Source organism: Bubalus kerabau, chromosome 1 (assembly GCF_029407905.1).
Source record: "Bubalus kerabau isolate K-KA32 ecotype Philippines breed swamp buffalo chromosome 1, PCC_UOA_SB_1v2, whole genome shotgun sequence".
Classification (NCBI taxonomy): Eukaryota; Metazoa; Chordata; class Mammalia; order Artiodactyla; family Bovidae; genus Bubalus; species Bubalus kerabau.
In genome coordinates this window covers 98,375,271-98,396,841 of record NC_073624.1, presented here as the reverse complement: position 1 = coordinate 98,396,841, position 21,571 = coordinate 98,375,271, and the positions used below count along the sequence as shown (strand labels likewise).

The following is a 21,571-nucleotide window of genomic DNA, read 5'->3' as shown; positions in this document are numbered from 1 at the left end:
AACACAAATCAATTTGTCTCTAAATTTACTCTCTGAATTCCCCATGGACTCTATAAAATGCCATTTTACCTTTTTCCACCCATCTGACTGTGGAAGCAGTGGTGGATTTACATGATTTTACATCCAGTTAAGGGTTTTTTTTTTCCCCTTTTGGTTATGTTTTTAAAAAGAATGTTTATTGTCTATAAAGAGGTGTTTTTGTTGAAGACAATAGTGCCCTTTAGGTAGTCACAGGATGTTATTTCACAAATACTTACGAAACTGGTAAACAAGCTGGGATCGCTGGAGCTCTGATTAAAATGGGCTTTTCATTCGTCTTTACCTTTGGAAGCTCCATGACATGGGTTTCACAACCACTGCTGCTCCTGGGGAGGAGACCAGCTGGAGAAACACAGGGAGACGTGGGCAAGGCCACTCCGACCAACCCTACAGGGCAAGGCTGCCGTCTGCCCCTCCAGCCCCTCCAGGAACGCTGTGTGTGCGGAAAATGCAGCTTAGGTCTTTGGTCGTGGCCCGTCTTAAGACAGATTCCTGGTGGTTCAGAGGGCTCCTGGGCTGTAAGTGGGATGGGGAGGAGGAGGAGGAAGGGTCCCTGGGTGCAAGGGACTGAAACTGAGGGGTTCGAGGTGCCACCTCAGACTCATCGTCTCCCTAGAGGTCGAGGCCTCTGTTTGCTCACTCAGAAAGTGGGGATAATAATAATGATAATACAGCACCCTTCTGCCCCAGGATACTGGGAAGATTAGAAGAACCAGGTGTTGGAAGTGCGTTTGGCAGGGGGCCAGTGTGAAAGTGTTAGTCACTCAGTTGTGTCCGACTCTTTGTGACCCCATGGACTGTAACCCACCAGGCTCCTCTGTCCATGGGATTCTCCAGGCAAGAATACTGAGGTGGGTTGCCATTCCCTTGTCCAGGGGATCTTCCCAACCCAGTGATTGAACCTGGCTCTCCTGCACTGCAGGCATTTTCTTCACCATCTGAGCCACCAGGGAAGCCCAGAAAGTGTCACTAAAAAGGGAGGTGAGAAAAGGACTCTGGGCTTCCTTCTCGCCCTTTCCGCTGCTTCTCACCCGCCCAGCGGGTCGGGGGTCAGGGTCTTGCATCCCTGCTTGGTGAGCAGCTGACCCAGAACAGGAATACGCCCTGAGAACGGTCAAGGGGGCCACTCTCTGTTTCAGGAAAGGGAAGCTCTCACAGGCCAGACCGAGACCACCGCCTCACCTCAGACTCCAGCCAGCGTGTATTCAAGAGTTTCAGTCTCTCGGTGAGGACCTGACCAAGATTTACTCTTGGACAACTGTGAGTAGGATTGTAGGGGGAGGATGTACAGGCAGCAAACGTGCCTCTGAGCAACCCCCCCACCCCCACCGGAGCTTTGGAAGTCCCCCAGCCCCCCTTCATCCGGGGTCTTTAAGTCCTACCTCCCGCGTCAGACACCATTCTAAGTGTGATGTGATTAATTCAGTTCATCTTGGGAGCCCTGGGAGGCAGTTATTGTTGTTGTTCCCACTTCACAGGTGAGAAATCTGAGATCCAGAGAGGTTACCCAGCTAGTTAGAGGTGAACTGGGCTTGAACCAGGAGTCTGACCCCCAGCGGGTGTTCTGCCCCGTTCTCCTTCCAGGCGGCTTGCTCTTGACTCTGGTAGAGACCCTGACGGTGGAGTCAGGGTCCCAGCTGCTCAAGGCCGGCTGTCTCTGTTTCCACGTGAAGGCATACTGATACTAACAATAATCATAGTGATGACTTACATGAAATAATAATCTGCCTGTTACTTTTACGATTATCATCATCATTGAGCCTTTCCCAGCAGCCCAGCTAATGCCAAGCATTTGACTCGTATTATCTTTTTTTAAAAAATATGTATTTGGCGACACTGGGTGTTAGTTGAGACATGTGGGGTCTAGTTCCCTGACCAGGGATTGAACCCTGGCCTCCTGCATTGGGAGTGTGGAGTTTTAGCCAATGAACCACCAGGGACGTCCTGAGTTACTTTATTTAATCTCGATAACAACGCTAGGGGGCGAGTGCTGTGCTTATATAGTGTTCTTCCCTGGTAGCTCAGATGGTAAAGAATCCACCTACAATACAGGAGACTCCAGTTCAATCCCTGGGTTGGGAAGATCCCCTGGACAAGGGAATGGAAACCCACCCCGGTATTCTTGCCTGGAGAATTCCATGGACAGAGGAGCCTGGTGGACTATAGTCCATGGGGTCACAAAGACTTTCACTTCACTTCACTATTCTTACACCCATTTTAAAGTTGAATTAACCCTAAGGCTCCCCATTTGCCACATTAATTGTGCTTTCATTTTGTAAACATTTCCAGCAGCTAATCATTTTACATGCCCTCACTGTATCCAGGCTCAAAACTCGAAGTAACCGCACATTGGCCACCACACCCAGGTCGTCTGGCTCCACGATTACCAGGGTGCCTTAGAATCTGAACTGTATGTTGTGCTGATTACAAAACACTCAGCACTTTCCTGAATCAGCTCCACTGAGAATCCCGAGTATGTAACTTTGTTGTTTTAGATCAGTTTATTCTTAGGCAAAGTAAACTTGAAATTGCGTTTACGTTCCTTTTGAAATACTCCCTAGTTCTGAGTTTTCACACATTCACCAAGGCCCTACTTCTCCCATTAGGCTGATTCTGAGGTTTTACTGCACGGGGAGAATGTTAACTGACAAAAACCATAAGTAATGGAGCTGAACTGTAAAGTAATTAATGCAGGAATAATAGCACAGAGTGGGGATCTCGGTGTTTTAATGAGAGCTCAGGAAACTGCCTGGCTGAAGCTGGTTGAAAGTGGAGGGGGAGAGGAACATAACCATAATCACTGCTGCGCATTAAAAAGTGACCTCTGGCGTGATCAATACGAAGACCTCATAACCTTTCCTGTCACCTGGAACTTTGCTTCTAAGATCTGTGGTCCTTTTAATAAAAAAGATAGTCCCCAGTCTACCCTCATCTACTGTGAAAGTTTTCCAATATTCCTTTTTCTTTTTTGAAGATGAAATCACCATTTTTAGAATATTTAGGGGGGTGTGTGTGTATATTTTACCCTCAAATATATTTATTCAATGCTTGCTCTATAATGAGAGTTTTAACTTTATGTTTTCCTTTCCATTATCCCTGAAAAGAATGGATTATGGAAAAAAGATTAAAGTGGGTATAACGTGATACGGTATTTGCTAATGTGCTATCAGAAGTATTAGTAGGACTTGCCAAGGTTTGTGTCTTTTATGAATGCCTTTCAGATTGCAATTATCTAATAGACTTGGAAACCTGTTTGTATTCTTGCAGGCATTAACTGTCACCTTTGAAAAAATCCCAGAAAATGAGAGTGCAGATGTCTGTCGGAACATATCAGTCAATGTTCTTGATTGCGATACCATAGGTCAAGCCAAAGAAAAGATTTTCCAAGCATTCCTAAGCAAAAATGGCTCTCCTTATGGACTTCAGCTGAATGAAATAGGACTTGGTAAGGCAATACTATTTTGTCCCAATTCCCTGATGAGCATCCCTCCCACCTACCCTCCCTCCCACCGGGCCCCCAGCATGTAGCTGTGGCTGTGTTTGCTGAAGCTTACTAGCCTGGAATGTTCCCAGAGGGCATGTCTAGGGACCTGGAGATTGCATTGTTCTCTCACAAGTATCATCCTACAAAACCAGGATCCTTCAAAGAAGCTGTTCTTTTTTAAAAAAAAATATATATATATATATTATGTTTGTAAATCAGATTCATGAGATTGCTAACCCTGCCTGAGACCCAGTGAATTCACCTTGCATCAAGAAGTACAAAAGGTGTCAACCTCAGGCCTTCTGTATGTGTTGGGTTTCACGTTGGCATTTGATTTGTTTGTTGTGATACCGAGTGTGTCATTAGTGGGTGGCTCAGACTTGGGGTGTGAACCCCAGCAGGCTAGAAAGGTCATCTTCCTCTCTGCTAATCGCATCCTGCATTAAGTATAGTCTCCGTCCTCCCCCACCACGAAGCAGCATCTGCTCTGAATTCATTTTCGGGCTCTATTGGTATACTGCAAAGGCGAGCATATGCGTGAGCGAGCTAACAGGGCTCCACTTCACTCAAATGTTCATCAACATTTTAAAGTTGAGCTCCACGCAGCCCTCCCAGGAGACTGTCGTGGGATTTTACAGCAGATAATGGGATAGGGAAAAAAGAGCCAAATCGCAGCGGTGACAGGCAGCGTAACAAGGTTCATCTCTCCTGCATGTGCAGGTGTAGCCTCGACTAAGCAGGCAATTAAATTCATCCCTCCTGGCCCTCCAAGGCAGACCCCCTGTGAAAGGGCCATTGAGAGAAACCTGGGGGCGGGGTCTGGCCCCATGAGTGAAGCCACGCAAATGTATAGCAGTTCCAAGGCCTGGCTTCAAGGGAAGCGAGGCCACTAAAGCACTCTCGTCCTCCTGTCTCTGCTTCCTTCTGTTGGCTGGACTGGGGGCCCTTCAAGACCATGTGAGCTCATTTGGTTGGAGGCGGGGTCAATGGGCAGCTCCAATCAGGCAACCATGACATAACCCAGGACCATCAGCTTCCTGGACCTGCGCCTGCGTCTTCGAGTGTCACTCTGACTACAAAGGCCCTTGGAGCCAAGGCCCATGGGGAAATGGCCCAGTGGTCTCAGTCCTGGCGCTGTCAGGTCCATAGGACCATCCTCACACCATTTAGGGTTTCTGCCCATCAGGTGTTCCTGGCCTCTGATGTGGGGCGTGGGACAGGGAGCAGGACAAGCCCCGTAGGAGCTTCCCGTTATAGTCTGATGGCAAATGGCTTCTTCGTGTCTCATCATTTTCCAAACTAGCTCCTAGGCTAGCCTCAGAAAACTAAGGCATAGCCTTAGGTACCTGCCATAAATTGTATTAAAATCCGATACCAGAAGCAGCTGTGTGGAGACCTCTCAGAGCAGAGACTCACACAGGCAGATGTCCAGAGGGGCAGGAGGCATCATAAGTAAGGGGTGTCGGCCTACCTGGGATAATGGGAACTGGTGGGACCCAACTTAATTGGTGAAAGCCACCAACCAGGTAGGGGGGCAGTGTGATCAGTGTTACCAGATGATCCAGTTTTATTCAAAAGAGAAATTACAAGTCCTAATTTTTATGTGCAATCTTCCAATCTTTAAATGTTGGTTCTGAATTGACATTAGAATATAATAAAGCATGGTGCAGGTTCACAAAACAAGAAAAAACCACATCCACGGGCCACACTCTAACCCTCGGGCACAAGTTGGTGACCTCTTAAAGAAGCTGAAGCCCTGATGCCGGGGTGCCAGCCGACCAGCGCACCCCACACGGGGACGGACAGATTGTTCCCAGAGCACCTGCTTGTGAACACACAGGTGGTAGGCATGCAGATTTGCTTTTGGAATTTTCTGAAGAGTTAAATCTCTGAGGATGCATTATTTTGTCTTCCTTTGGCTTTATTTCCAGGCTTAGCCTCAGACTAAAAGCTTCAGGAAAAAGTAATCTTACATATCAGAGCCCTAAACATAAAAGTAAAACAGAAGAGAACGCAGGCTACTGGCCTGGCTGATAACATCTCCAAACCTGCAAAACCACTTTATTTTAGCTTTATTGTTTAGCCGCTAAGTCGTGTCTGATTCTTTGCCATCTCATGGACTGTAGCCTGCCAGGCTCCTCTGTCCATGGGATTCTTCAGGCAATAATATTGGAGTGGGTTGCCATTTCCTTCTCCAGGGGATCTTCCCAAACCCTGTCTTACTTACAGCAGACAGGGATCAAACCTGTGTCTCCTATAAGTAATAATTGCAAAAGTGACACGGTAGTATGCTACATTTCTCAGCGTCATTTTAAAAGAAAACAAAATGCTCTTTTAAAAAAATTTTTTTCCAGAGCTTCAAGTGGGCACACGACACAAAGAACTTCTGGATATTGACAGCTCCTCTGTGATTCTTGAAGACGGAATCACCAAGCTCAATACCATTGGCCACTACGAGGTAAGAACAAAGGCATCCCCAGCCCAAACTGGACTAGATCCTGTCCAGGACCATGCAAATTCTTTGAAAATTACAAGATTCCCACCAGTTTTCTGGAATCATTTGAAGATTGCTTGTTTCAGGGGCAGGAGTTTTCCTTACTTGCTCGTGGTTTGGGATCTCCTTTCGCAGAGCTATGATTTTCATGGGTCCAGTCACTCTCTATCCTGTGGTTTAGGTTAGAAACTTCACCTTTACCAGATCCTCCGGCCTGTTCAGTGGAAAAGGCATTGTCGAGCTTGACTCTGAACAAAGCTATAGGAGTTCTAAGATGCACCGCTGTTCATTACTGGCCTGGTGACCTCTGTGTAGGGTCCTTTGTTTCTGAAGAAGTTTTACATTTCCTGTTTGAATATTCAGTGATACCTCTGTGGCCTCTGACCCACTTACTGGGTGAGTGTTGAGGTGGGTGACGGGAACATGTGACCCAGCAGAGAGCTGAGTGCCAGAGAAGCATGCTCAGAACCAAAGAGGGGAGGCAGGGGAGGTTCCTGAACACCACGGGATCCTGGGAGTCATTCAGTAAATTACCCGAATCTTTGTTGAATATCCACTCTGTGCTAAGAGCTGGGAAGGCATGCGAGTGGAACAAAGACTAGGTCCCTGACCTCAGAGAGCCTACAGCCCTGGGACCAGGGTGGGGATGGAAAGGAAAGAGAAGCCAAGTCGTGAGGCAACATCTTGCAGTTTAATAGTGCTATGACTCAGAGCATCCAGGAACGCTTCCTGGAGGAAGCAGTGACTCATCTGAGACCTGAAGAGTGAGAACTTTACCCAGGCCAACATTCCCAACAGGGAAGGGGTGCATGCTTGCTCTTCTGCAGAAAGACTTTTAGATTAGCTAGAACTGGAGAGGGGCACAGGTGGCAGTGAGAGCCAGTAACAGCCAATGTGTATGGAACTCCTTTCCTGTGCCAGTTGCTGGTCTCAGCCTTTCCCTTTATTTCTGCAAATTCTATCTATAGCAGTCCTATGAGGTAGGGACTATTATTAGCCCACTTTATAGATGAGTACACTGAGGCTCAGGGAAGTGTGAGCTAGTCGGTAGCTAGTCAGTGGCAGAGAGAAGTTGGGACCCAAATCGCTGGGCTCTAGGGCCCATGGCTTGACCAGTACAGGATGGCTTCTCACAGTAGAAAGCCGGAGAAGTGGGACGGAGGGGAGCGGGGAAGCGCAGACCATGCAGGCCCCGAGGCTTCGTCCAGAGTCTGGCTGTTATGCCCAGCACAGTGGGACACCATTGGAGGATCTTAAGCAGGAGAAATTTGTGTCTCAGAAAATGACTGTGGCTGTGTGTGGAGCATGGATATAGGAGGTGCCAACAGGGAAACAAGGAGGCTCTTCAAAGGATTTCAGGTAAGGAATGATGTTGACCAGGAATGACACTGTGGCTCTAGAAAATGAGGCAAGTAGATGAATTCAGAGATTGGCTGAGCAGCTGTATTCTGAGATGGGCTGAAGGTGCATACCGTGAGCTGTGTGGGTGGGAGAGATATTTGGGGGAGGGGAGGGGTCAGGAAGCCATGGGGATGGCTGGGTAGATGCACAGATGCCTTTGCGGAGCTGGAGAAGCAGAGGAGCAGCTTCCCAGGCCCTTGGAGAGTAGTGCCCCATCTTTCAGGGCTGAAATCCCATGGAGACGTGTCTGCACCAAGAAGGCCTTTGGGATGGGCACTCCCCTCAACCAGACAGAATCTGAGACCAGTCCTTGCCAGGGTTTCCTGGACAACCACCGGGAGCAGAGGACCCCCAGAGCCTTGGGCTCTTTGGCTGAGTGGGTCTCAGGACCGGGTGAGAAATTGTTGCTCTGGGTAATCCCTGGGTCGGTGTTGCCCCTGCAGCCTTTGCTGGAGGGTGCCCCGCAGAGAATGTGCCAGGTTAACAGTCTGTCCCTGTCCTCGCCCTTCTGCATCTTGGACTTTCCAACCTTGGTATCATCTTGCCAAAAGCTGCAGCGCCTTTTGAGTTTTTAAAAACTCTAAAAAGCTCAAGAAACTTTCTGAAAGTACCTATTCCTGTCGGTGGGCCACATTTGGAGAAGCGCTACTCCAGAGGAAATCTAAGGGCTGGGAAAATTAGAATCAGGCTTACTCCGCCTTCAAACTGCGTTTGAGAGCCGCACCCAGCCACTGTCTCCTCCTCCTGTTTCTGGGTGGTGGGCTTGTCTGGGCGAGTTTGGCAGAAACTCAGCCACAAATGCCCTCCTTTGGTGTCTTGACCCACATGCTGGCCTTGCTCAGCTGTGGAGGGAGGGCTGGCCCACCCTGGTCAGGCTTCTCGGCGTCCCCTGGCCACCGTGTGGCATGGAGTGGGCCCCAAAGGAAGAGGGTGTGGCCACTCACTGGCATTAATAGGGAAATGCAGGACAAGACACTCCAGCAGGGAGAGGGGAGATCCACGACCGCTGTCTGCAAGGCAAGGGGAGGACTGTCAGGAGAGAGGGGACATCAGTCTTCACTGCAGACACCGGCCGTGCTAGACACCGATCTGCTTAAGGATGATAATGAAATTAATCTGGCCTGTAGTCACTTCCCGTCCCAATGATTTATTGGCCTCGTACCCTGGCGTTGCCACATGGTGGTAATAAATGACAAGATAGGACACAAGGGCTTAAAGGATTCTCCTTGTGTTTAAAGAGCTAAGCCGTAAGGCAAATAAACGCAGAGAGCTTGAAGGAAACTGGGGAGGTCAACAGCCCCGCGCCCTCTGTACCTGGACCATCGCACATGCCCTGGCTTTCAGACACTATCATACATCCAGCCTCCTAACTCTACACCTGCTTTACAGCACAGTCAAAATTTGGAATCATTTGACAGGGCTGAGCTGAAGCTTCCTTTTGCCCTTTCATTAAAGAAAAATTTTCTCCTAGAACACTTACATTTCCCTCCAAAGAGACAGGGCGCTAATTATCACTCTTATTCATTTACTAAAGCGCTCTCATTTGAGTCTCTGTAAGTGCTTGAAAGCGAAAAACTATATTTCATTTAAAAATAGGATCTCACTTGGAGTCTTAAGTGATTCAGACTCACCTCCCTCCAATTACCCCAAATTAGTGAGGTTTTCAAGTTAATCTTTAGCGAAGGCCAGTTCCTCCTCCTATCTAAACAAAGTCCCTGCTGCTGGAGTGTGAGCCCGTTTCTTCTCTTGCCTTGTTCTGTCCTCAGGGCGAATAGAGTGTAGCTGGTCTCCTCCGAATGATTTACTGTCCGTGTACTTGAAGAACCAGTTTCTCGAAGGGACATGAAGGGGCAGCGAGAACATAGCATCTCATGGGGCCGATGCAGCCTCCGGAGCCCCAAATTACCAGCACTGCCCTATCACCAGCAGGATGGCATCCTGGCCCACCCTGGGGTCGGCACAGTTGCTTCGCACAACTGTGGCAGCCACCCACGACAGTGGCAGCCGGTGCCCAGCACTGCTGGAGGGCATAGACATGATTGATGCTCACACAGCCTGTGACGAAGGTGCTTTTATTACCCTCGTTCTCTATCAGAAAGAGGAGGAATTTCTGCTCCAGTCTCATTCGGCCCTGTGCAGACAAGGGGCAGAGTGACGCCTTTACAAACCCATGAAGCCAGAGGCATCTTCTCGCCTGTAATTAAACCCTCCTGAATGCCTCCTTCACTGTTGCCCACTGTGTGTGTTTACTACGAAGGGGGCTGTGCTGTGCTCTGGAGCCAGCGCGTTTGTCTGTGTGAGTCTCTAGAGGGTGTGGGCGGCTGGTCCCCTGCAACTGTGGCAGGACGGCCTCTCCTGGTCCAGGCTTGTGCAGCTGCCCCGCCCCTGCCGTGTGACCTCACCGCACCCACATCCAGCCGTTGGGCGGCGTCAAGTTCGCAGGACAGGTGTTGTGTCCAGCAGGAAGTGTGCTCTACAGATCACACCTCTCGTTCTGAGCTGTGAGGTTTTGAGGGCAGAAGAGATGTTTAAGCAACGTGTTGCTGAAGAACGTTCCTCCTAACGGGAGCGTGCCGGTGCTCAAGTGGTCACTGCTAACACCAGAGTTGTCACTCACATGACATTTAAAGTTCAGAGGAACGTCCCCAAGGTCAGTGGTCTTTCCGGTCAGGTGCGTCATCTGTGACGCAGGCTGTGGACTGCTTCTTTGGACTGTCTCTAAGGGTCCCTTACAGCACGGATGACTTTAGATTCTTATGTACCAGAAAAACGGAGAGCTTTTAGTGTGCTGGGCACTGTCCTAGGAGCTTTCATGAACAGGGACTGCTTCGTGTGAGGTAGACACTGCCGTTATTCTCATCCTGAGGCCCAGGGAGGCTAAGGAACTTGGCCACACTCCCATAGCTCTCCTCACTGATGCCCCAAGGCTGGAAGCAGATGAAAAAGGGATTGCACAGAGGCTGTGCCTCTGCTCAGTGCCAGAGGGGTCACCTTGCTCAGAGCCAGGCTTGCAGCCCACGCTCCTAGCCTCTGAAGCAGCCTGGCTAGAGAGCTTAGGAGAAATTCTGGTAGTCATCTTCTCTGATGTCAAATTCAAAAGGGCGACTTCTCTTCAGATCTTACGCTGAATCTCACGTCTGTGAGTTTATCAGAATGCTTCCTTACGTCTGATCCTTCTTTGACATCCTTTAAGGCCAATACTCCTTGAAGGTGACAGAAGTTTACCTTCATCAGAGGGAAGCCTCTTTCAGGTATCCAAGGGCTGACAACTCCAGCGCAACAAAAGCCTGGGGAGCTTAGGTTCCTCATCGCATGCTCACTGGTGGAGCCCAGGCTCCCTCCTCGAGGACTAGCTCGGGGTCCCAGCCGTCCTCAAAGCGGCTTTGGGTCTGGCCCAGGGCTGATTCCAAGCACACCAGAAAGAAGCTGGAGCTGTGTTGTTCATTGTCACTAGTTTCAGGAACCCTCCAGAGCTCTGTCCTGGGCGGCGGGAGCATCTTGGGTGATTTGAGGTGTCTATTGAGAATGTTCTAATGTCCCCTCCCAGATGCTCTGCTGAGCCCTGAGCCTCCTCTTCTGAAGGACTGAGCAAGGTTATCGCTTGGGCTCTGAGAAAGAAAATAGATTCCTTTTTTGTCTGCCTCCAGCCTTTGGGTGTCAGTGAGAAGAGCTGAGGGGAAGGCGGGGAGAGCAGTATTGATGAGTGGTTGCTGGGACAACGTTAGTTGAATAGGATTCTGTTTTCACAAAATACCTTTTTAGGAATAAGAGATGCCAGTAAGGGTTTCCACATGGAGCTTTGTAGTGACTACTGTGTTTTCAGACTTAAGGAGAAAATGTAATGGTGGTTCAGACCCTACTCATAATTTTCCATAAAATTCTTAGGCTAAAGTTCCAGCTTTCCTCTTGGGCCAGCCATTTGAAATTGACACCATCTCGGCCTTCCCTGGCGGCCTGGTGGTTAAGGCAAAAGGAGAAGAGGGCAGCAGAGGATGAGATGGTTAGATAGCATCAGCAGCTCAACAGACATGAATTTGAGCAAACTCCAGGAGATAGTGAAGGACAGGGAAGCCTGGCATGCTGCAGTCCATGGGGTCTCAGAGTCAGACACAACTAAGCAACTGAACAGCAACAACCAGTGGTTAAGACATCATGCCTCCACTGTAGGGAACGCAAGTTTGATCCCTGGTCGGGGAACTAAGATCCCACATACCTTGCAGTGAGGCCAAAAAAAAAAAGACATAAAAAAAAAAAAAAAAAAAAAAAAGAAATTGCCAACATCTGACCATTTTTTATTTACAAAATGGCAGTTTCATCAGGTTAAGTATAAGTTCAACCTTATATTTCTAGAAAATCTGTTTTTATGGTATAATCATCAACTTGTGGTGTTAAGACAGTATGTTACCACAAAGAAAACTCACCTTCACTTAAAATTTGAGGGTGTGTTGCTTTTGTTTATTTCAGAAGCAACCTCATTTTATTTTTTAAAAGGTGTTCTTTAGTGACTCAGCCCAGTTCAGTTGCTCAGTCGTGTCTGACTCTTTGTGACCCCATGGACTGCAGCAAACCAGGCTTCCCTGTCCATCACCAACTCCCAGAGCTTGCTCAAACTCATGTCCATCGAGTCAGTAAATCCATCCAACCACCTCATCCTCTGTCATCCCCTTTTCCTCCTGCCTTCAATCTTTCCCAGTGTCAGGGTCTTTTCCCTGAGTCAGTTCTTTGAATCAGGTAGCCAAAGGATTGGAGTTTCAGCTTCAGCATCAGTCCTTCCAATGAACGCCCAGGACTGATCTCCTTTAGGATGGACTGGTTGGATCTCCTTGCAGTCCAAGGGACTCTCAAGAGTCTTCTCCAACACCACAGTTCAAAAGCATCAATTCTTCGGTGCTCAGCTTTCTTTATGGTCCAACTCTCACATCCATACATGACCACTTGAAAAACCATAGCTTTGACTAGACGGACTAGCCCCCATTTAGTGACTAGTCCCCATTTGATGAGCTTTAGTTCAGTGTACCTTAGATTAGTTATTTATTTCCGTGTTTTTGGCTGAGCTGGATCTTCATTTCTAGGTGCCGCGAGCAGGACTGCTCGTCGTGGTGGTGCGTGGGCTTCTCGCTGCAGTGGCTTCTGTTGCAGAGCTCAGGCTCTACTGCACGGGCTTCAGCAGTTGCCCCACATAGGCTCAGTAGTTATGGCTTGTGTGGTTTAGTATTTAGTTTACTTATGGACTCAGTATTTGTGGCACTTGGGCTTCGTTGCCCCCCAGCATGTGGGATCTGCCCAGACCAGGGGTCAAACCCATGTCCCCTGCACTGGCTGGTGGATTTGTCACAATGGACCTCCAGAGAAGTCCTGAAGCAACTTTAAATTGATGACATGGGTCCATCTCTCCCTGTATGGTCTCAGCTCCTAATTCCAATGGTAGAAAAGTCTGCGGTCATCTTTGCCTCGTTCCAGTGAGGGTCAGCTACCTTCATTGGAGGGGTAGGTCTTTGATGTCATTTTGTCTTGGAGCACCATGAGATTGGAAGGAATTTAATGTGAAATTGCTGTGTGTACCAACTCTGCTCTGGGCCGGAGAAACATTCCTGCCACAGATCCATCTAGTGACATTAATCTTTCTTTGATTTAATTTGGTTTTCATTCCTAAAGTAGGGGCCCACAGGATGCTCCCAGCCTCACAGGAGTATGGGAGGATTAACGAGCCACTCTTAGGAAAGCTTTTGGAGCTCCTCAGATGGAACAAACAGCATCATATATTTAACACCTTGGATTCTGTGGCACTTTTCAAAATGGCATTTCTGTCCTTCACTCGGCAGCAGCTGACTTTTCTGCAAAACAGAAAATGGAACCCTTTACCACCACCACTCCCCGCCCCCCCGCCCCAACAAACATCTGTAACTAAACTAGTTTTCTGTCTTTATAACAGTGTTAACGTGTCACGTGGAGGGAAAAACGTGCCAGCCCTAGAGCAGCTGTGAAAGTTAGACATACCCTCGCACACATACATGCTCACACACATACACAACTCATCTGCTAATAAAATGCTTTTACACTTGCTCTCAGGAGATAATTTCAGAGTAAAATTTCCCCGGTACAAGCTGCGTCTGCGCTGTCTTAATGCTTGAGCACCGTGCCAGCAGCAAGTCATTGCCAGCTCTCGAAAAGACATTTGAACTTTTGGCTGTGCTCCTTATCGGAAAGCCCATCCGTGGTGTTTGTGATTATAGAGTAAGGGTGCTCGCTTTTGGCAAAACAAAGCATCTGACAGTAGCAGAGTATTGGCTCAACACACAACAGGATCCACTTGGGATTCATTCTTTGACAATTACCCAGAGTGAATCACCAGCTTCCTTTTATAACGAAGGTGTTTATTGGCTTAGAAGCAGAGCATATCCAGCTCTTCATGGGGAGGGATTTTGTAATGATGTTCAGACATTCTCATAAACTCGGTGTCTGAGTATTGCTAAGGGGGTGCCTGCACAAAGCGTTGACTTTAATTGCATCAAAAATGGAGGAGAATTGAAAAATCAGCCAGAAAACAATGAATGGCTCAAGGGGAAAGGAGAGGATGTTTGGTAATAGTGGCAGAGTCCAGGAGCTCAGTACGAGTTTAGAATCCATGCACGAGACACTTTGCAGAGGCCAGAAGGCCCCCACCAGCCCTGCCCAGGCCCCCTTCCCCCACAAGATGTCAGAAGCACCAGTAGTTGGAGGCTTCTGGCCTAGACTTAGTGACTGGCTGGACCCTGTGCTCAGGGGCCTCCTCCAGGGCTGGCTCTCACCAGAGTTCCTTCCCCTGTGGGGACAACCTGCAAGAGATTAGGCTTTAATCCTTTGGTGTTTGCTGAGCCGGTTTGTACATTCTGATAACCAACTTGCCACAGGCCAGAAACAGTCTAAGTTTTTACTTTTTTTCCCAAATAGAGGGAGCCCAGGTCCAAATTAATATTAGAATTCAGAAAAGCCTTAGAGCTTTCAAGTGGAGGGAAAAATCACCTGGCTGATGACAGTGTTCAGAAATAACAGGGTTAACCCTCCAGTCACGCCCCAGAATAAAGGTGAGGCTGTGTGTATCCCCGCCCTTCCGCTTCTCCATGGCCCCTTTGTCTAGTATTTATGTGGACCAGCACCTCAGAACAACAGCTCCTCCAGCGAGCAAAGCCTGCCCTCTTTCTCTTAGCATCTAGGCCCCCTTGGCCTGATGGGCCCTTCTTCCTCTGGTTAAGTGTGGGGAAGGGTTACACCAAAGGTTCCATGGTCCCCAAAGGTTCTCATCCCTCAGAACTCTTGATGTTATCTCCAAAAGAGGCTACACATTGGGGTTGAAATCACGCCAGTATGGTGAAAGCATTTGTCAAATGCATACATTTAAAATCCATGACAGTTTTTAAAAACAGCTGTGTTGGAACATAATCTGCATATCTTAAAGGTCGCCTTTTCCAGGTGAGAGTGGCTCAGTGGGTCTTGGGAACATCTGTGGAGTTGTGCGGTCATCACCACAACCTAATTTTAAAACATTTCCATTGCTTCAAATAGAAACCTTGAACTCATTGAGAGTCACTCTTCATTCCTCCAAAGGCAACTAATAATCTACCTTCTGTTTGTATAAATGTGCCTATTCTGGACAAACTATGATTGTATAATACGTGATCTTTTGTGACTGACTCCTTTCACTTAACCATGTTTTTGAGATCCATTCATGTTGTAGCATGTGTCAGTACTTCTTCCCTTTTATTGTGTGGCAATTTTTTTGTAGTGTATTCATTCACTAGAATAATAATTCTTTTAAAAGGACAAACTGCTGGTAGCTGCAACAATGCAGATAAATATAAACGTGATAGACTTTATATTGACCCTAAGAAGCTAGACACAAGTGTATGCTGAATGGTTCCATGTACGTGAAGTTCAAGAACAGATAGAACTAATCAGTGGTGATGGAAGTCACAAAAGCGATTACCCCTGGATGAGGATGGGGTGGTTATTGATTGAGAAGCATAACAGGGGTACTTCCTGGAACCTTGAAATATAATTTTGTATGTTGATGTGGGTGGTGGCTACAGAGGTATACACTGAAGTGAACGTTCCTGAGCTGTACACTTAATACAAGAACATTCCTATAAGTCATGTTTCAAGTTTTTATTTAAAAGTGTATGCAATTTTACGATTCTTACAAGCTTCTTTTAAAAAGATAAAGACCTTCAAAAAAAGAGAATACGTTATAAGTGTCCTGCTGGACGGATTATCACAAAGTGAGCCTATCTTACAGCTCCCACTCAGATCAAGAAATAGAGCCTTATGGGCACCACAGACGGCCCCTATGGACTCTCCTAATCAGCACTTTCTCCTCTCCAAACATTTAAATCATGGTTTTTGACTGGGTTTTTGTTTTTCTATTTTTTTTTAAGCTAAATGTGAATGGAACCACACGGCGTGCATTCCGTTTTATCTGGATTTTGGTTCGCCAGTGTCACTGTGAGGTTCGTCCGTGTGGCACGGAGCAGTAATTTGCTCACTGTGGTTGTCTTATCATAACCTGTTTTATGAGTATACCTCAAACTCTTTATTCCTTCTGCTGTTGATGGATATTGGGGTTGTAAATGCCAGTACGGGGCACTTACAAAGCTTACCTCCAGGATACGCACATGTGTATACCTAAATGTGACATTGCTCTGTCATAGGCTAGCCACCAGCTTTACAGGCCAGTTTTTGAAAACTTGTTTCAGCATTTCTTTATATGGTAGGACTCCCCCCTCCCCCCTCCCCCCCCGCCCTTCAAAAAAAGAAAGTGGTCTAAACAGTACCTACTCCCAAGAGGCTGGGGTGCCCCCCAAAACAGCTGACTCCTCCCCTTGCCTGCCTCCTTCACAAAACCACAAGCTCCTTGAGGGCAGAAACAGTGTCTTGCTCATCACTATAGCTCCAGCCTGCAATGCTCAGAACGTAGGAATTCTTAAATAAATATTTAATTGAATAAGTGAGAGAATGTAAGATCCATCCAGCCATCTAATTCCTGAGTGAAGTTGAGAAACACATTAAATTTTGAAAACTCATCTATTTTTTATCTTTGCTTTCAGATATCAAATGGATCCACTATAAAAGTCTTTAAGAAGATAGCAAATTTCACTTCAGGTAACCAACGTAATGTTAACCTTTTGTTCTCAGTCTATAAAGTATTGCTTTTTGCCTCTCAGATGTACTGTCACAAAGATGAGACTGAGTTGTTGCTAAGTAATTCTCTGATTGGAGGAAAGCCATTTTGATCTGTTTCTGGTCCTAAGAATGCACGCTCTGCAAAGGGGGACAGGAAACTGTGAACAGTGGTTGCCGTGACTGCCCGGCACTGAGGAAGCTGGTACCATTAACCACCCCTAAAGATGGGGCAGAATCTTAGCCATTGCAGCTCTTTCCCAACTCCTCAGCAGTATGGGGGCTGACAGAGGGGATCCTCCTGGCAAACTGAGGGAAGCCTGCAGATTAGCACACAGCCCTGCAAGCTCTGAACAAACAAGATAATTCACTTAGTCCAAAGCTCCTACTGATGGACCAAGGACAGAGGGAGCTTTGTGGGCAAAGTTAATCGGCCAGTCTCTAAACTCTTCTATGTCCCTGATAGCCTAGGGGCAGGAAAACACTGTAACAGTGCCTTGAGAAAATCCTGAGGTCTATTCCAGGCTTCTCTCTAGAGAAATTATATCCAGGCCAAGTCAGTCAGTCCTCCTCGGCCCTCAGAAAGGTTCTGGGCCTCACCAACAGGGCCTGTTCACACACGCACAGCTGGAGGTGGGGCTTCCCTATTCCTGGATTCAGTGGTAGGAGCAGCCTGATAGGATCCAACACCTGGGGAGTGCAAACGAGGAATGCAGGGCTCCCAACAACATGGATAGGATGACTGGGAAGGTTGGAGGACACCCCTTGGTAGGTTGCAGGACATCCCCACCTCCCAAGCCCCCATCTACTCCCAAGTCAAGCTATATTGAGAGAAGCCATCTTGCAGTGGGCGGCTGTCCTTCTGGTCTAGGGTGGGGGTTGGTGTCTTTATGCTGTAATAAGAGGAGGAAATATGTATTTTAGACTTCAAAGACTATAGTCTTTTGAGAGCTTGTTATTTAGAGATCTTGCATTTGGATCACTTCATGGGCCTTAAAGGTGGTCAGCGCCTCTGCTTCCTCCCAGTCCAGTCTCTCCTTACTCTCCAAAGCCCTTGCCCCTCTGTCCTTTCATCACCCACTCTGAACATCCCAGCCAGTCCCCTGGTGAACCCAACTGCTCCCCTTTCCTGAACCTCAGGCTGGCCACCCCGTGGGAGAGGCCTGCAACAGCACAGCTCAGTGGCTGTAAATTCCCATATGGATCCAGACCCTCAACGTACCCTGTTCCCCTTTGTGCTTCTCCAGACAGCTGACTGTTCTCCGTGATCCCACGTTCTCTCCTCTGATCCCCACAGGCTTCCCTGTCAGCAGATGACTTCACTCAGTACCTCACAGAGAAAAGAGATCAGAATGCCTTCAATAGCCAGCGCCAGCCCACCCTGCCTCCCTCCCTGCCTCTGCAGTCCCTCCTCCTGGCTCCCCAGACATGCCAGGGCTGCCCTCCTCCCAGCCACATCCCGTTTCCCACCTGGGCTTCGCATCCCCACTACTATAGTTTTCCACCAGCATTTTAAGGTGTTCTAGTCTCTCTCGTCTTCAAAACAAAACCCAACTGCCTTGCTTCCTCCTCTCCCTGCATTTGCCACTTCCTTTTCAGCCACATTTCTTCTCAGACTGTCCACTTTGTGCTGCTCCATCACTCACTCTTGACCTCCGCCTTGCTGCCCTTCTCTCCGATCCTAGGTCACCTTCCTTTCCACCTCAGGGCATTTGCACCCACCCTCCTCCCCATTTGGTCCTGCTCCCTATCCGTTCATTTAGGTCCAGCTCCAACATCCCTCCTCAGAGAACCTCACTGATTAGGGCTGTGCTAACTGTGTGATTAGGAGGAGTCTCTCAGTGGCTAGGACGTGAATTCCTTTAGGTGAGAGCTAGGTCTTCCTCATTGTTGTCTGCCTAGTAGCCCCTGGCACACAGTAGGAGCTCCAGCTCTATTTGTTCAATGAATGAGAATTGAACCTCTCCCACCCCACCCCCAAGTGATGGTTCAGCCTCTGCTGCAGCACTTCCAGGGACAGCTCCAGTCCCTGGCCCATCCTATCTTCACGCTGTTCCTAAGGTCTTAAGACGCAGGGGGGCGAGGCGGGGGGCGGGGTGCGGAATGTCGCTATGAAAAGCTCCGGTGGGAGGGCTCAAGGAACCTATTCTGTTTATAACACAAGTGGGGCATCTTATGGGAAGGCCACTTAGCCCGTGGTTGTTTTTTCTAATGCCCTGTGTCTCTCCCTCTTTCCGTGGCGTTCAGATGTGGAATACACAGAAGATCACTGCCACTTGGTGAGTCCAGGCTTGCTTGTGCTCCTGCTGAATCGGATGCCTTCTGCAGCGCAGCGCGTCTCCTTGGGTAACGCTGCTTCTGCTCTGTCTTCTCTTTAGATTTTACCAGATTCGGAAGCATTCCAAGATGTGCAGGGAAAGAGACATCGAGGGAAGCACAAGTTCAAAGTAAAAGAAATGTATCTGACAAAGCTGCTGTCGACCAAGGTACACTTACCATTCTGGGAGCGCTTTACGGCTACCTTGGGGGTGTATGATGGTTTGACTTAATTTCCACTGAAGTGTGAAAATGTTACAAATCCCTTGTGCCTTCTAGCAAAGCAAAATGAAAGTTTAAATTGTAAACACTTCCTACCCCCTTCTTCTTCTTCCTCACAAACTGCAAAGATAAAGCACTTTACAAATTTCTACCATAGCATCTTCAGTCAGGGGTTTCATGTTGTTCCCAAGCCCTTTACCCACCACTGCACTGTTATTTTTTAGGTTGACAGCATAATTATTCCTTTTTGTTTTATTGCTCATCTATAGTAACAAGTAAACTCCCTCTTTAAATTGCAAATAAAATGAAGAGGGAGTGGTCATTTTAAAATTAAGACTTCTGTTCACATATAAAAGTGTCAGATGTTTTAAAAGCCAGTGGAATAGGAATACCAAATTGGGAGCAAATTTTCCTTTATTTAGTTTTTAGTGGGATTAAACAGAAGTCTGTAGTGATCCTTTTTTTCCTGAAATGACTAGCAATATAAGTGCTATTATCTACACCTGGCCCTAGTCTTCCGCTGGGCATGCGTCTTCAGATTATAGCAGTGTGTCAGCTTGGAGCTTAAACAAATCTACTAGATTTGTTTGGTGGGTAGAGGATAGCCAGAATCTCTTGGCTTTTCTCATCTGTCCCACAGAACTCTATTTGTTTTTTTATAAAACAGTCAGATGCTCTGGAAAGTACACAATAAAACCCTATGATGGAAATACATGCAACAGGAAAAATTCTGGGAACCAAGCAACATCATTTGAGTTTTTCCAGGCTGAACATAACTAATAAAAGCCAAACATCCGGGGCTTCTTGGTTTATGTATACAGCCCTGTAACTGACATTTCAACTGCTAGCAGTTTCAAAGTCAGCCTCCCTGTTGCCTAAACAATGTTACCAGCAAGAAGCTTATGCACCCACTCTAAAACTGGGCATGGATTTTCAGGACTTGTGTCTTAAACACTGAGTGCTGGCCTCATTTGACAACTGTACATACTTTCTCTTCAGCTTGTTTTTCTGTTTTGTTCATCATTATCTCTGAACTTGGATTTCACTTTTCATCATGTTTTAAAAAACCACTATCCTATTTTCTCTTTAATCTTCCAAGTCTGATGTGTTCTGTCTTTCAGGTGGCAATTCACTCTGTACTTGAAAAACTTTTTAGAAGCATCTGGAGTTTACCCAACAGCAGAGCCCCGTTTGCTATAAAATACTTTTTTGACTTTTTGGATGCCCAGGCTGAAAACAAAAAAATCACAGATCCTGACGTTGTACATATTTGGAAAACAAACAGGTGGGAACAACAATAGGTGATTACCGACTTTAAGAATCTGGGACAGAATCTTAACTAAAAGAAGGGCATGGATAGTTACAGAAGGATTATCCCTATATTTGAACTTTTTGGCTTGGCAAGCTATCGTGTCAAAGCAGTTTCTTAACTGGTAGGTACTCTTTTTTAAATAAAAACAATTCCTGTGCTGAGAATCCTATTCTTTAGGGCAAAGTAAACAAACTTGATTATTTTTACTATCTTTAACAAGTTTAGCTTGACCAGTAAATGATGAGAAATTAATATTTTGTGGTTTTAACATACACTTTTCCATTAGAGAAGAGTCTTAAATTTGTCCCTCAGAGGATTCATCACTTAACAATTTTCAAGCTGTCTGTTGTATAAGTTTCTGTTTTTATTTGGTCAAATGCCATGCTGCTGCTACTGCTGCTAAGTCGCTTCAGTTGTGTCCAACTCTGTGCGACCCCATAGACAGCAGCCCACTAGGCTCCTCTGTCCCTGGGATTCTCCAGGCAAGAACACTGGAGTGGGTTGCCATTTCCTTCTCCAATGCATGAAAGTGAAAAGTGAAAGTGAAGTCACTCAGTCGTGTCTGACTCTTCTCGACCCCATGGACTGCAGCCTACCAGGCTCCTCCGTCCATGGGATTTTCCAGGCAAGAGCGCTGGAGTGGGGTGTCATTGCCTTCTCCGAGCTAAGGCAAGGTATCCAAATTAAAATTTCTCCTCACTAAAGAAACATAGCTCATTACTTCTCATTCAAATACTTTGTGCATGAGCTGAATGAGACTCAGTTATTATGCAACAGAACTTCTCAGTGCAAGCTCAAGCCTTTCTAAGCATTGAGGATAGCCAGACCGTTTTAAATAAGTATTAAAAGCTCCAGGCCTACCTTAACTGTCTACTGTGGCTCCCTCCCCGCTTTGTTCTAGCCTTGGCTTCCTAGGCCCTGCCACTCCCACATCAAGCTTGGGCCCTGCAGGCTACCATCTCACTGGGAAGACTGTAGCGTGTGAACAAGGGCACTAGTCAGGACAGCAGAGCTGCTGAAAGGCCCAGCAGCCCCTCTGATGGAGGTAGTTAGCTAGGCCAGAGGACTCTGAGTGACTCCCAGGATCATATCCAAATATTTGAGTACCAACTATGTATCAGGTACTGTTAGGCGTTGAAGGTAAAGTAAG

At 47.3% G+C, this 21,571-nt stretch overlaps 1 protein-coding gene across 2 annotated transcripts in view; it reads left to right on the top strand.

Moving 5' to 3' along the window:
• The window catches only part of PLXNC1 (plexin C1), a 332,800-nt gene that overhangs the window by 303,157 nt on the left and 8,072 nt on the right, over positions 1-21,571 (top strand). For both annotated transcript variants that reach the window (XM_055585371.1, XM_055585362.1), the window contains exons 24-29: positions 3,307-3,484; positions 5,878-5,981; positions 16,499-16,553; positions 18,819-18,850; positions 18,950-19,057; positions 20,231-20,394. In XM_055585371.1, coding sequence (XP_055441346.1) covers positions 3,307-3,484; positions 5,878-5,981; positions 16,499-16,553; positions 18,819-18,850; positions 18,950-19,057; positions 20,231-20,394 — 641 coding nt within the window. The remainder of the gene's footprint in view (positions 1-3,306; positions 3,485-5,877; positions 5,982-16,498; positions 16,554-18,818; positions 18,851-18,949; positions 19,058-20,230; positions 20,395-21,571) is intronic.